Raw genomic sequence first — 15591 nt, forward strand, 5'->3', positions numbered from 1 at the left:
TGAATTATTATTATTCCATGCTTAAATCTTTCTCTGCATGTAACCGGAAAACTTCTTCTATTAACGGAAAAAAAGAAGGAAAAGTCTGTTCTATGGTACAGAGAAAGAAGAAGAAGAAAGATAAAACAATAAACAATTCCCAAAAAATCTTTAACGAAAAACTGCCTCCAAAGAAAAAACAATGAACAGAGGGTGTACGATGTTATTTAATCACCCAACTCAGGAAAAGTAAAATAAAGTATCTTATCCAATAATTTAACAAAGACTATGCACTGACACTATTTGTTAGAAAACTTTAAAAAAATTCATTCAAGATTACAAGTAAATTATTAGACCGAAATTTGAATACATGAAAATGAAAAAGAAATCGACCTTGTTTTATTGAAATGACTTGATTGAAAAAGATAAAATCTTCTAAATCTTAAAGACTATTTTCTTTAGTTATTCTTTTTTGAAATTGAGAGAGAAAGGAAGGAAGCGTTGTTCTTCTGATTTAGGACCATGCTTATTTAAAGATTTTGAGGTATCTTTTCAGGTTGAAAAAATATTTTTTTCAATAAATCTCCATTAGACTTAAGAAAAAGTCTATAAATTTTTAAATTATCTAAAATAAACCCTTATTAATAGATATTTACTTTAAGGCTCCAAACTTTAATACTTTATTAGATCATATAATGAACTACTTTAATGACAACATATCTCTATACAAATATATTAATATGTGTGTCCATAAAATAAAAATTACTAACATACACTGGTATTATATATAGGAAAACTCACATATATATGTTATATTAAAAAAATATTTATCATTTATAGTAATAACATTTTTTTTACTGGATACTTATAATATAGTTTTAATACATATTACCAAGAATAATTTATAAAACACATATAATACAAATTTTATTCATGAATAATATATTTGTCACACTTTAATACATTTATAATATATTGTGTCAATTTGTTATCAAACAAGCATAATATATTTTAAAACACTTATAATACATTTATATTCCATGCATAATTCATTTTTAATACATGACAGATTTATTATAGTATTGCTATAGATGATAATAAATAAAAAGTATCGCTGATATCAATAATTATTTATTAAAAAGTATTCACTCAAGTAATTTTTCCATACATTCCCCACCTCTCTTTCCTTGCATAACATTTATTTATTACTTCACAGAGTGTATCGCGATCGCAATAAGTCCTCTGTCCTACTTTAAATACGCACTGCAACAATCTTTATACCAAGTCCAAAAGTACTCTATTGTACTTAATTATCACTGGTGGTGTGTGACTGATGATGATTATTTTAGAAATAGATTATGACAGAAGAGAGAGAGCAATTACTATATAAATTATGCATTTTTTTCAATGGAGGTGAAATTTTTTGTGCGTTGAATCATCTTGGATAGAGACTGATCTGATCTGCAGATGATGATGACGACAATGGCGGCATGATCTTTCTTCGCCTTTCGTTGTGTCCAGCCAAACGCCTCCGGCAACTCCTTTTTGATTCATCGAATTCCGTCAGCTCGTGAAAGCTGCGTATTAACCAAAAGCAGAACAATAGGTAATACAGAGCAAAGTTCACAAATTCACAAAAGGTTTAGAAAAATAGTACGTCCGGTTCACCAGATTCTACTACTATATGTCGGGCCCAATCACACTAGCTGTATGACTTGATCGTGGTACAATTTTATTTTATTTTACATTGGTGATGTACAATTGTTAGATCAACTAACAAATTAGCCTCTTAATTTGGATCTAATTTTGCTTAAAGATATTGTTAATTAAGCAGAAAATATCAATCACAAGTATCACCAAATCAGATTTGTAGTAATGTGTACATGGTCCAATCTGATTTTATTTTTGCAACAATTATAACGTGATAAGTTAATTTAAAAATCGAGATTAGGAACGTCAAATAATCATTCATTAATTAACTAAATCGTCTTCCTAATACATATCATAAGAAACCTAAAAACGAGATCTTGATTCTTGTCTATCAATTCTGAAGAACGTAATTAAGATGATTATGACATCCTTAGCTAGTTTACATAATATTTCAATAATTTATGGTAATTATATGCTTAATTTTTTTAAAATAAAAAATACGTTCAATTGATCAGTTAATTAACAAAATTTTGAAAGGCCATTTTCCTATCTTTAATGCATGTGGAAAAACGAAAAGGTTAGGATCGACAAAAGTAAAAAAGAAGAACATTACACTAGTAGGACGAAAGATAAAAAGGCAAAGGCAAAAAGATCAATAATTTCGCACAAGAATTTGAATTAGTATAGATTCAGGACTTATTTGTCCTACTACAGATGTTGCAACAATACACACAAGAATAATAAGTCCTCGATCTATCCTACTATAGATCGTACATCAAACGAATTTAAATTAATTGAGATAGTAAATCTAGAAAAAATTGTAAAAGTAATTAATATATGTTCTAAACTTGGTGATATAAGATGCTTTTTGTAGTTTGTACCTGGCTTTATATTATTCCCATGCTATTTTTACCATCTACCTCAACCACTTTTTAACAACAAATAAAAAGATCATCAATAATATGATATTAAAGGAACTGAACTAGTCAACCACTTAAAATTATGAAGTCAATCTAGGTAGTTTTTAATTTAAGAATCTAACTAAACCATAGAGGTGACATCAAAGATTACCCTAGAAGAAGAAGGTGCTAAACTAAATTAGTCAATAATTAGGATTCGATCTTTAAATATATACTATATATGGTTAATTAGTATTCTCCAAGAAGAAGAACATGAGTTCTACTATATAGTCACATTAAAATTACCAGCTTTTCAACTACTTTACGCTTCAATCATTATATATATATATATATATAGCATAGATTAATAATACTCCCTCGATCCGTACGTTCCATTTTATCTTATATGACATTGTTTAAGTGGACAAAATAATTTTTGTACAAACAAAAGGTCCGTACCATTAGAATTTGTGTTTTAAACATGGTAGACAAAAAATTAAAGTGTCATATAAAATGAGACGAGAAAAAGGTAGTGATCAAACCGGCTGCATTGTTGACAGAAACGTTGGGGGAGTCCAGCGACGACGACGACGTGAGACTTAGCATGGTATTCACAGACTTTATGCCTCTTATGGTACTGTTTAGCATCACTTAAATCAACACTACACTTCTCTGCTTGACAACTTCTTATTAGTGAAGAAGAAGAATTTGATGATGATGATCCTTTCTTGTTATTATTATTATTATTTGTTGTAATAATCTTCTTCTTAGCATTCTCACTAGTGGAAATTACCAACAAGTCATCATTTTTCTCCATGGATTTCAGCTGGTTATTAGCTATTTCCATAGAGAAAAATAATTTACTAAAGTTGATGTGAAGAAAAGAAGAAGAAAACAAAGGATATATATATATATGTGTGTGTGAAGATATAAGTTTGTGATACTATTGAAGTGGGAATTTTTTAGAGGAAAAAAAGGTAGTGATGTTTTTAGGACCACGTACTTTGTGTACGCGTTTTTGTTTTTTATGGATCTATTTATAAGGTCAGAGATGTGGTGGCATGAAGGTGCGAAGCTAGCTAGGATTTAGGGGTTCATTGAAATGTTTTTCAATAAAAAAATATATTATTGATACATAGTTAAAAATATTTATTTTATGTATATATAGTAGATGCTGAACTCCTTCGTATGTTTACTTCTTCATATTTTTGTACTTCTTTAATAAAATTTTTGACTTTACATTAGTATCGGGAGGGGGGGTGGGATAGGGGGTTAGTGAAGTAGAAATGTCAATTTGAAGGGGGGAATATAAACTAGTGTTCGTACATGTGTGTGGGTATTAGAAGCTATTAAGCGGAATCAAATACTACTAAAAACACATAAATTTTTTATGGATATTTCCAAGGAAGGTCCGTAGAAACATTGGGTCGTTGGAAGCTTTTCTGACGAACCTCCTTCAAAAAATTGTGTTGGAAGTTCGTATAATTTTAACTGTAAAAATATAAAAAAGTGAACATACAAAAAAAATTTAAGAAAATTTAACATATATTATACGTAAAAAGTTATTTATATACGATATAATTTTTTAACGAATCTTGAAATAGGGTGGCTCCGCTGCTGTCGAAGGCAATATCAAATATTTGTGTATTGTCCAAATCTCTAATATAACAACAATTATTATTATCTTTTCCCGTGATTTTCTTTTTCATCATTTTCTACACATATATATATAAGTATCACACTATTTGATGAAATTGGTCAGACGGATAATATCCTAAATTGCTTCCAGCTATGGTTGACCTGCTTTATTCCCCAAAAATATCAGTTTAACTTTTTTTCCACTTAGGAAACGAATTTATTTATTTATTTTTAGGATACTTTGAAGAATATTAACAATTGAATGTGACAAAAATTGTTTTTAATGGAAATACAACCGATAAATGGGGATTTAAATCATAGCCTAATGTTTGTAAGCTAGCTAGTTTCCGGCCCCGCTAAATGTCATCTCCTTTTCAAATCCTTCATTTATTATTTACAAGCTCGCTTTTTGTCGATAAATCAAAAGGAAAGATTACACAAATAAGAATATATTCTAACGAGTGATAATTCGTCGCTGACAGTTTTATGATTGAATAAAGGATAATGAGGATTGAAGTACTTCAATTTCATGTTTCACAATTACAGTTTAAACAATGAAATGTATTTTAAAATATATAATTCATATAGTTACAATCAAGGATTGCGTTATGATGGATAAAATCTCTTCTTCCTTAATAAGAAGTCTTCAATTCGATCTCTAAGAACGAACCAAATTTTAGTACGGTAGCATTTTTTTATTACGTAACACGATATCAGACTAGTTGAGATTTTAATACGGATATCTAACACTGAATGAGAAAGGAAAAAAAATACAGATCATATAGTTGAATCAAATTTGTTTTGGAGTGTGCATGATACATAGAGCCCGTTTGGATAGGCTTAAAAAAAGTAACTTTTATGTATGAAGTACTTTTAGAACTTTAAAGTGCTGAAAGTTATTTTTATACATAAGCAGTTGAGTGTTTGGATAAAATTGCTTAAATGAGGAAAATTATGTGAATTTTAGGGTTAAAAGAATAAAAAAGGTAGTTTGGGAATTTAGTTAAAATATAAGGGATATAAAAGTAATTTTCATGGTCAAAGAAAATGACTTTAAGCACTTAAAAAAAAGTTAGGAATCCTAACTTTTCATTTTTGACTGACTTTAAGAACTTTCTGGCTTAAAATTAACATTAGACAAACACGTCCAAAAGCTGAAAAGGGGCTTTAAGTTGGTTTTGACCAACTTAAAGCCAATTCAAACGGGCTCATAGTCAATAGTGAGAGTTCGTTGATGGCATTACTAAGCGATTTACCCCTTAATATGAGACTTAGTAACGCAAATTCAAATTTATTTGAACTTCAATGTAAATATCGAATACCAAACTACAATGAAAGGGCATTAGTGACAAGGCATCCAAAAAAAATATGAAGATAAGAGTACATGGTTGGCATTGGGTTGTCTTAGCTTCTCGTGAGTGGTGGCCCCCTACGCAGTCAAATAAAGAGATGTTAGGTTGCACTAAGGAGCAGACAGATTTCGAATGGGGGACGATTCTTTGGTTGGGTTCCTCCAGCATGAGGGAATGTTGCGGAAATACTTTGTCCAAAAGTCGTGGGTTAACTAGAATATAATTAAATAGAAAGTCAATAAAAAAGAAAAATAGCATAAGAATTATACGAGGTTCGGTTAAGTCTAATACTCAAAATAAAAAATAGAGAAAAATTTTCACTATGAAAGAAAATAAGTGTAGACAATATTCTGAATTTCCAGCTACAATCTTTTTATATAGATCTAAAATATTTTCAAACTTAAGGAGTTATTTGGTATGATGTATCAGAAAAATAATAATAGTAGATAGTTTGCTATAATCTTATTCAATATTTGGTTATTGTTTGAATCATATATAACTTAATACATCAATTGATGTATTATTTCATATCACTGTCAACATGGAATAACCGATTCATGTATAACTTATATATCAATAAAGTTGAAAAAGGACAAAACTATCTGTAATTATTTCCCGGAAAATCAATGAAGCTGGAGTATCCAGAGGTATAATTGTAAACTCATTATTTTTTAATTTTAAAAAAAAAGGATATTTAAAATGATATATTGTATATTCAATTTTAGTATAATGGACAAAACTCAACAAGAAATAATTTTGTATTATTAATTCGTGTGTAACTAATCTTTACATAATTTCTACATTATAAAACTTGTATAGCCTTTCTAATGCTAGACGTCTAACAATGATGGAGCCAAAAATTTTACTAAAAATATAAATATATAAAAAAAAACATATGAAAAAGCTAAGAGGATTAACATATTATTGTAAATATGCATTAAAAAAAACCGTTTTCTTTTACCTATTTATGTTATATTTAGGCCAAGGGGCTCTCTTGGCAAAGGATGGCTTGCCGTTAATGTCCGGTAACTCTCAATCCATTCAAATTTATAAGGCAATTGAGAAGAAATCACCTAATTATTTTTGTTTCTATTAAAGTTCTTGAAACCTTCGTAAAATTTGTATTTTTTTACTTTTTCGACCGTGTGATATTAAAAAAAAAAAATCCCGAAAATTTTAATCACTTTATTTGAAAATCAACGTTTCATCATAAAAATCAAAATATAATTTTAAGTTGTATTTGTTTGGAAAATACCAAAACTCTATTTTCACTTTTTCTTTTTCAAATTTACCCTGAAAAATTTATTTTGAAAAAATATTCTAATTTAAATCATATTTCATGTTTTTTCTTTAAAAAAATACATTTAAATTCTAAATATCTACTTCTAACTTTGAAAATTTTCTTTATTTTCATGACGAAACGATCATAAATCTCTACTTTATATTTGATGCAATCAGAAATTGAAACGTGACACTGTTCGTGCTTGGTGAAGTCTGAAAATTCATGGACTGGTGTCTTTTCAATTGTGTGAGGTACGATTCCTATTACAATTGTGGGGATGGGTTTGTCTGGCCCAATAACACAATTAAAACATTGGGCCCATTTTGATGTACTTTGTACATGTGAATTTTCATAGATATCGCATGTTTTTGCAAAATATAGCACGAGATTTTGTTTTTTTTCTTCAAACGTAGCAATATTTTTCTTCAAAAATGTAGCACAATATTCTATATTTGTGCACATATAAAATATTATTCTCAGTGAAATCGCACGAATACAATATATGAGTAGAAATGTAAGTGTATGTAACATGTACGTGTGGTCAATTGTATGTGTAGAAAATAGCAGAATAAAAGTATAATTGATTAGACCTCTTGCTAGCCCAAGATTGTTAACTAAGATTGGAAGATCCAATTAAAGAAGAAGAAACTAGAAAGTAAAAGGGAGAACTTTGTTATGGGAGAAGGCTTCTTGAATTACACTTTGAATTGTCTTTGTTTTAGATTTTGGGTTCGTTACAAATGTACAAGACCACCCATATTTATACTTGTTCATGGTTGGTTCTAGAAATCCTTCTAGATTCATCTACAAAAAAAATTCTAGTGAACTTAATCTTCTAGATATTTCTTTAAAATAATTATCCTAGATACTACACTGGATTATTCTAAAAACTTTACTAGAACAATCTATCATATTCCAATTACGTGTGTGTATCTATGTGAAGACATCAACGGTATATATGATCGATTGGATCCATTATATGTGTTTTCAAATTGTATGTGCATAACATTAACTAGCTGTACGGGAGACTAATTGAAACACCGACAAGCAAGCAAGGTTGAGGTGGACAATGACAACTAGAATTTTAAAATACATGAATACGTGTATAAGTATGTATATATTACTTATAAAATTACGTCATTTTGCTATATTTTGCAATTGTTTAAAAGTATCATCACAAAGAGAAATAAGTGAGTAGAGTACGCTACCCCAATAATTTTTCCTTTTTACGTACTGTCCTAAATCTTGGCCACTTGTTTACTCAATTTCCATGTCATATTTCTACTAACTATTGGCCATTTTTTAACCCAAAGAAAACGTTAAAGACATTTTTAAATCACGACAATTTAAAGTCTTTTCCGTGCATATTATAATCAATCAATTACTCAAAGCTGATAGAAAATCAAGGCTCATAGAGAGAAATTATATATATGTAGTTATTTCTTTGTTGAGAGGATAATCGTTAATATACATGTGTTACATAACAGTTTATAAGATGAGTCATGGAAGCAACATGTGTAAAGCTACCACGACTATATTAATTTGAACATGTTCAAGTCAAAGAAAAATTTGTAGATGAATTGATAAACGTACTTACAACACAATGCAACTCCACATATACTTTTTCTGAAATTTTCTATTTACATTTCAAGAATATTCATTTATCATTATAGATTATTTCGTCTACTATTAGGATTGAGGAACATGATTTCACAATTCTTCCATTACGAATGGTATAAATGAGGGCATAAAACTCAACCCATTAGAAAGGTTGGACCAATGTTCGTTCAATCAAACAATATTTAGAGAGATCTTCGCGTAAGTATTAATTATGAGGTTATCACCGCAAAGAGTGATTTGATGACTTTCATAAACACCACATAAGTAATAGTCACGTGGCAACAAAATTCAAATACACTGTATTCCCGCCCGTTTCATCTCCCCAGCCGGTGGGCAAATTTTCCATTTTCCGACGAATGCGGCTGAATCCGATGGCAATGGCCGTCATTTCCAAAAATCAAAGCAACACAACTAGCTCCGAAGACCCGCTATTGCCTTGGCTATGGTACCTTTTTCTCCCAAAGTTTGCATTTGTACTCACAAATTTCGTCCAATTGTTTATGCTATGCCCTAATTTGTAGGTCAATTGAGAAAGCACTGAAAGAGAGAACTTCAATCGATGGAAGAGATCTGCATGAGCTTTGCTCGAACTGCATCAGTACCTTTAAGAACAACCATCGGTACCAAAACGACGTCAGATTTCTCAAGATTTGGTTTCTATATGTAATAAATCATCCTTCTATTTTTTTTTTCATGTATTGATATCTACAGGACTATGTATATACTATACAAGTTATGTGAAGTGTTTGGGCAAAGGCTCATTTGGGAATTTAAGTTAATTGTTGCAAGTAGGCTTCTATTATTTTGTTGTAATTACTGTTTGACATAACTTGTTTAATGTTTTGCCTTGGTTTCTTCACTCCTGTTATCTTCGTGAGCTGAGGCTCTACCAGATAGGGGTAAAGTCTGCATACACATTACCCTCCCTAGACCCCACAAGTGAGATTACACTTGGTTGTTGTTGGATGCACTTAGTATAGAAGTGATGTGAAATGTTTGTTGTGTTATCTGATCTATTGGTCGCGCTTGTGTTTCAGATGGATAGCAGTTCGGACCACGAGAGAATATATAGAGAAATTGAGCAGAAAAAGATTTGTCTGTTCAATTCTTTGCTTTACGAGACATATGCGTTATTCCTAGAAGCAAAAGGGAGGTTAATAGATGCATTTCTCATTTACCATTTGGGAATTTCAAGGTTGCTCTCTTTCTTAGTGTACATATGCTCTTTTGTAGGCTCATAATTCTTTATGCACGTCTGCATTTATATTATATGACATTAAGTTCATGAACTTAGGGCTATGGTTTCAGGAATGCTGAGCCTTTGGGCAGGTTGAAGAAGGCACAAGTGTTGTTTCTCGAAAGAATGTCTGAGAAAGTAACTGCTGGTTCATTACAGAAGGTATGTTTGGTTCTGTTTTCATAATCTGTACCAACCGGGACAAGGTATGATAATGTTATTAGCGTAGAGTTAGGTCTTTGGAAGTGGTGATGCTGGATTCGGTAATCAAGCTATTACCTAGAAAGAAACTGCTGAACTTCAATGAGATAAAAATGGTTTGTTTGTGGATAAAACAACATAGGCTACATGTTCTATCATCCATCTTGGCCTAAATGCATAAAGGACATTTTATGGCTTCATGCTTGGATTTTCTTGTTATGCAGATTAGCGACCAAATCTCTGACATCTATTCAGTGATCTGCATTTTCTGCTTTTAAAGTTCTTGCTCAATCCATACTGCATAATTGGAACTTAGATGTGAATCTCATTTTTTTTTTCTTTCTGCTTTCTGCTAAAAAAAATGCTGAAACTTAATATTTCAGACAAATAAATTTGGCTGGCTGATGAGTTCCATTTAGTTGATAGCTAATATGATAGATCAAATGACCAATGAATGTGATGGTAGTGATACAAAAATTAATGTGTTAGAGACTTAGAGCTTTTAGCTAGAATAACAGATGGGGGATAACCTCATTCATTGAGTCCTAGTCACCTATCAATATTGTGTAGTTTTGATAAAGTGCATCAGCACTATGCCATCTGATAAAAAAGGAACATTTAGGTCCATTTGATAAATTGAAAACTCAGCTTCTAAAAAGTCTTCAGTTTTAAGATTGTGTAATTGGACACCTTAAAGTTACTTCAAAGTATTGAGATATTACCACCTTGTTGGAATCTTACCAGTATAGGTAAATTGAGTATTTTGTTTGGTTTACATTTGAAAGTTAAACCCTAATGATTTTTAAATATATAATGTGTTTTCTCGTAACTTTATGTGCATACTTCTCAAATCTCCAATGTCAACATATGTTGTTAGAATAAGTTCATTATCAGAGAGGCAACAAGTGCTGATAAAGAAAGTCAAGCGTTGTTAGAATAAGTTCATTAGCATTCATTTTATGATTGTCTTACTCTTAAGTAATAAGTCAAGTTTATTTGTTAAAGAATTTCTATATTTGCTATCAAACACCCTGTTACATCATATAACACATTCTAATTTCAGTACCAAGGGATATGTTATTAGTCGTGTTTAATCTATTCTTTACCAAGAGTTAACACTCTTAGATCTGTCAAATTTCTAACATCCAGATAAGCTGTCCTAAAACCTTCAAGTTGAATATCGAGTGGTAAGATTGTAGGATAGTCACTACACTTCATTCCCATGGTGAAGTGTTCAAGTTATTTGCCCAGTTTGTTGATTCTATTAGCATGCATAACTAATTCCATCTTGGCTCTAGGCTGACTTTGTTGCTTATCACAGTCTTTTCTTTCAAACTGTGAGAATCTGATCTATCAGAGATTCTACAATCTCTTCCATTTTCTCTTGTTTTGGGATACTTATGGATCTATTGTTTGTGTTGTCTATTATTTTGTTTCTTACTCTTTTATTCCACGTATTTAGTCGACACAGGATTATATTATTGATTTTACTTATGCATCGTCATGTAGATGGACATTGTGTCGGAGAATGGTGGAGCTTGTGTCAATCCATGGTTGATCTCAACAATTAAAAATCTGTTGCTGAAGAAGAATCCTGAGATATTAAAATACGATGTGAGATTGCTCAGAAGCATTTAATGAAAATAGTTTTATATGTTAACAGCAATTCATGACAACTACATGTGAACTTTCATCAGGGATACCATCCAAGCAAAAAGGCGTATTCAGGGAAGGTATCGTTGTCAACTTTGCAGAAATCTGCCAGGAATAAAACTATTGATATAGGTAAATTCTTGTTTCTTAGTCTATAATAGTTACATAGTATTCGATGCACACTGAACATTGCAGAGATTCAGACCACGACAAAGATGGGGCTCAACTTGGGATTTGTCTTGGTGTGAGACAGCTTCTAAATGTCCTGAAGTGACCTCGGAGGACAAAAGTCTCTTGGGACTAGTATCTTGATACTTGGGGCTTTCCCCCCATGCATACACTAGTATTTCATGCCTTGGTTTGTTTAGCATGTATGCCCTTCACATTTACCCCTTGAATTGTTTTCTCTACATGCTCCGGAAATTTTCCAATTTTCAAACAAACACCACCTAATTCAGACACATCATTAGTTTGAATTGGATATGCTGGATATTTCTCTATAGTTTCCCCCCGTCTTTCTTCCCTCACAAATTTTGGTGTGAGTAAAGGTGGGTATGAATAGTATTAATCTCTTTTAAATGAGATGCTTTTTGAAATGTAGAATTCCCATAGGAAAGCTGGAAGACCCTCAGCTCAATTATACTTTCTGCCTTAAATTTTGGAAATGAAATATTATGATAGAGTGAAATCTGCCGAACTCAGGTGTCTATAGACATGAACTGGGTGGGCTGTCAGCTAAATGTTTCTGTGTTACGTACTTATGATTGTTTCAGGTGGATACAGCTATCAGATCAAGGGATGTGCAGGTCAGGGAGGATTTGCTCAAGTATTTAAAGCATGCTGTGATGGTAATCCGGATGAGGTTGTCGCACTTAAGGTGAAATACTAGTTTATGATCACTTCCCTTCATGAGGAAATCTGACACTGGAAGTGTCCTCACTGTTCTTTTTATGTTATTGATCTCTGCAGATTCAAAAGCCAGCTTTCCCATGGGAATTCTACATTTATCGTCAACTGGATATGAGAATTTCAGAAAAGGAAGTATGTAGTATGAAGAATGGACTATATATTGGTGTATGCTGGCTAGGAAAATGGTGCTGATTTATTTCATTCTTGTTCACCAGAGATTAAGCTTTGGGTATGCCCACAGATTGCATCTATATTCGGACTACAGCATACTTGTTTCTGACTTCCTGGCTAATGGGACACTTCAGGTAGGTGTCTGTTGATCTTTCACCTTCAACTTGAATGATATGATTCCCTGATTTGAGCACCTTACAGGATGCAATCAATTCCAATGTTGTGCTTGGTGGGGCCATGGAAGAAGTTTTATGTATTTATTACACCATTGAGATGCTCTGCATTTTAGAAACTTTGCATGATGCCCAGATTATTCATGGCGACTTCAAACCGGATAATCTTCTGATTCGTTATGCAAGGTAACTAAAGCCTTCATTTCACTTATACAAACATGAAGGGCATTTACTCCTTCTAAGCTAAAGCCTTACATGTTAATACTTGATCAATAGGGAGAGTTAACCAGACAGTGTCTGCATCGTACAACTTCTATGGTTTTATCTCTCTTTTTGGTTCTCTTATCCTTCTGAAAAAGGGTAATTGGTAGGACTGATACTTTTTTGAATTCCATTAGGACATGATAAGAAGTTACATATATTGGCATGAGGTTGCAAAATCGGTACTTGTAGGTTGCTTACAATTTCTCTTGTTCATATGGGTTGAAGAAGAAAAAGAAATTCATGATCGTTAATGTCTTCAAAGTTACCTTCAAGGACAATTTTTCTATGGTTTCATGGTGTCAAGTTTATGAATGGGTTGCTGTACTGTTGATGCTTTTTTTTTAAAATATGGAGTTCTAACTTTCACTACAATTTCTTAAACAACGGATTGGACTGAAGTAATTGAAATGCTGTAGAGCAGTACATTTGTGTTTTAATGTATATGAGACTATTTTCATTTAAAGACATTTTTGATACTATCCTAGTAATATTATTTTATATCTTCCTATTACAAATTTAAAAAAATTGAATTTATTTGACTATTCAAATTTAAGTTTTGACAGGATGCTTTCTCTGACAAACTAACATTCAACAACTATTACAAATGTTCTCTTTCACTCTTACTAAAATTTTGAAAATGTCAAATTAACATTTGAAGCTCCATACTCATTGAAACAATATCAATAAAATGGGTAGAAAGGTAGATCACTTCAGTTAGTTTCAATTGTTGGACAAGGACATGTATTTATGAAATAACTTAGAAGTTTTTTGGGTGGACATCAAAAAGGACAGCATGTAAATTTATTATGACAGAGGGAGTTATTTTTGCATCTTAAGGTTAAAAGGGAGATAACTCTTGATATCTATTAATGAACTCCTTGGAAGCCTTCTGAGGATCTCAGATGAAAATTTCAGCTGACCCAATTTCCCTAATTTTACTAAGAATGGATTTTAAGGTTAGATTTAAATTTTATTTTATTAAATGGAACAGAATGTATATTGAGGATTTATATTGCCAACTACAAATAATAAGGGAAAACTTGCTCTTTGCTTTAGGAAATTGGACTAAATTTTAGGTCAATTCAAAATATCATTTGAATTGTTGTAAAAGAGAGTAATTTAGGGGTATCCTCTCTAATGAAGTATATGCTATTGTGCTTTTTCAGGGACGATCTGGCAGAAGACCTGGAAACTTTTCGACACCGTACTGGTCCATGGAGGGAACAGGTAATTTCTAAGCGTTTTGTGTTGGTAATATTTATGAAACATTGGCAGACTATCATGGTTTTATTTTCCAGGGACTTAGCCTTGTCGACTGGGGACGGGGTATAGACCTGAGCCTCTTCCCTGACCAGACTGAGTTTATAGGTGACAATCGAACTTCTGGGTTCTGCTGCATCCAGATGCAAGAAAAAAAGCCATGGAAGTATCAGGTAAGTGCCGTTCAAGATCTGGCAACTTTATAATAAACTGGTGTGGAGTGCAAACTAAATTTTGAAATCTAATGGGGATACCAGGTGGATGCATATGGCATCTGCGTTATTGTACACATGATGCTTCACAATTCTTATATGGAGATTGACAGAAGACCTTCTCCCCATGGTGGCCATAATTATCAACCTAAGTTGCCTTTTAAACGGTATGTCTTTGCTCCACTGCTTGTTTGCTGGCATATCTTGTGTTCAGATTCTCATTATACATAATGCATACTATTTAATTAACTCTTGCATTGTCTTCTAAGTTTGAATTTCGGATGGTTTGGCATCTACTAGTATCAAGTCATTATTGTCCGCACGAAATGGCAAAATTCCAGTTGCTTATTGGTATGTGATATGTTCCTTATTCTCCTTTCTGCTTTCAGATACTGGAAAGTTGAACTCTGGAAGAACCTATTCACCAAGTTACTTAACATAGACCACACTGAAGATTATAAGAACATGTTGAAGAGCCTGAGGGAGTCATTTCAGGATTATATGTGCTCAAATCCTCAGCTGATCAAAAAGCTTAGGCAGTTGTTGGTAAAGCAAAAAACTTCCTTATGTTCTTCATAGGGACGGTGTGTAAAAGATGCACATTGAAGCAGTTCAATGTATCAAAGCCTCATTGATTTATGAAACTGTATACGTTCATGTTCATATATCAAGGCGTTGTGGGGATTGGCCTACAAAGCATAATGATATTCATGAATCTGTATCACTGTAGGTGCTGCTGCCCATTTGTTTCACTCTTTGGTCTTTATCTTTCCTAAATTATTTTTCAGGAAATATAGTCTAGGCTTGTATGTGTAATTTGTATGCAAAAACAGAATATAATTGGTGTTGTGAACATTTGAATTCCTTTGCCATGCACTTCTCTCAAACAATTGAAGGGGAGGCAACTAACTACAGATCAGATTCAGGTACTATAATGTAACTATATTTGACACAGTAAAATTTCACTTGGAATTTCTCCAATAACTAAAATTTTATGTTAATTTGTTTTCTACTCCCTTATTTCTATCAGGACTATTGGATAATTCATAATTTATAAAATGTTTTATCTGTTTTGGGACGTTATAACTTAT

At 32.0% G+C, this 15591-nt stretch overlaps 2 protein-coding genes across 2 annotated transcripts; one reads left to right on the forward strand and one right to left on the reverse strand.

The window, feature by feature from the left end:
• Nucleotides 1-1068: 1068 nt before the first annotated feature.
• LOC129892235 (squamosa promoter-binding protein 1-like) lies at nt 1069-3400 on the reverse strand. The gene is made up of 2 exons (XM_055967796.1): nt 3071-3400; nt 1069-1556 (listed from the first exon to the last, which is right to left on the reverse strand). The coding sequence occupies exons 1-2, from the start codon at nt 3373-3375 to the stop codon at nt 1415-1417; spliced, it is 447 nt and encodes a 148-aa protein (XP_055823771.1). The 5' UTR covers nt 3376-3400; the 3' UTR covers nt 1069-1414.
• Nucleotides 3401-8564: 5164 nt separating this feature from the next.
• On the forward strand, nt 8565-15409 carry LOC129893463 (mitotic checkpoint serine/threonine-protein kinase BUB1). Its single transcript, XM_055969001.1, has 14 exons — nt 8565-8865; nt 8942-9083; nt 9458-9615; nt 9729-9819; nt 11368-11472; nt 11556-11643; nt 12285-12388; nt 12481-12552; nt 12636-12725; nt 12793-12950; nt 14195-14255; nt 14327-14461; nt 14546-14667; nt 14890-15409. The coding sequence occupies exons 1-14, from the start codon at nt 8777-8779 to the stop codon at nt 15077-15079; spliced, it is 1605 nt and encodes a 534-aa protein (XP_055824976.1). The 5' UTR covers nt 8565-8776; the 3' UTR covers nt 15080-15409.
• The last annotated feature ends 182 nt before the right edge of the window (nt 15410-15591 follow it).

The sequence above is a fragment of the Solanum dulcamara genome, chromosome 6, assembly GCF_947179165.1.
Source record: "Solanum dulcamara chromosome 6, daSolDulc1.2, whole genome shotgun sequence".
Lineage (NCBI taxonomy): Eukaryota > Viridiplantae > Streptophyta > Magnoliopsida > Solanales > Solanaceae > Solanum > Solanum dulcamara.

What these genes read in the sequence shown, in the direction of transcription:
- LOC129892235 (XM_055967796.1), bottom strand. Translation starts at nt 3,375, where the DNA reads ATGGAAATAGCTAATAACCAGCTGAAATCCATGGAGAAAAATGATGAC. An exon ending in TTCTGTCAACAATGCAGCCG is followed by an intron (nt 1,557 to 3,070) that starts GTTTGATCACTA and finishes GTTAATACGCAG; the next exon opens with CTTTCACGAGCTGACGGAAT.
- LOC129893463 (XM_055969001.1), top strand. Translation starts at nt 8,777, where the DNA reads ATGCGGCTGAATCCGATGGCAATGGCCGTCATTTCCAAAAATCAAAGC. An exon ending in CCGCTATTGCCTTGGCTATG is followed by an intron (nt 8,866 to 8,941) that starts GTACCTTTTTCT and finishes CCTAATTTGTAG; the next exon opens with GTCAATTGAGAAAGCACTGA. An exon ending in TACCATTTGGGAATTTCAAG is followed by an intron (nt 9,616 to 9,728) that starts GTTGCTCTCTTT and finishes CTATGGTTTCAG; the next exon opens with GAATGCTGAGCCTTTGGGCA.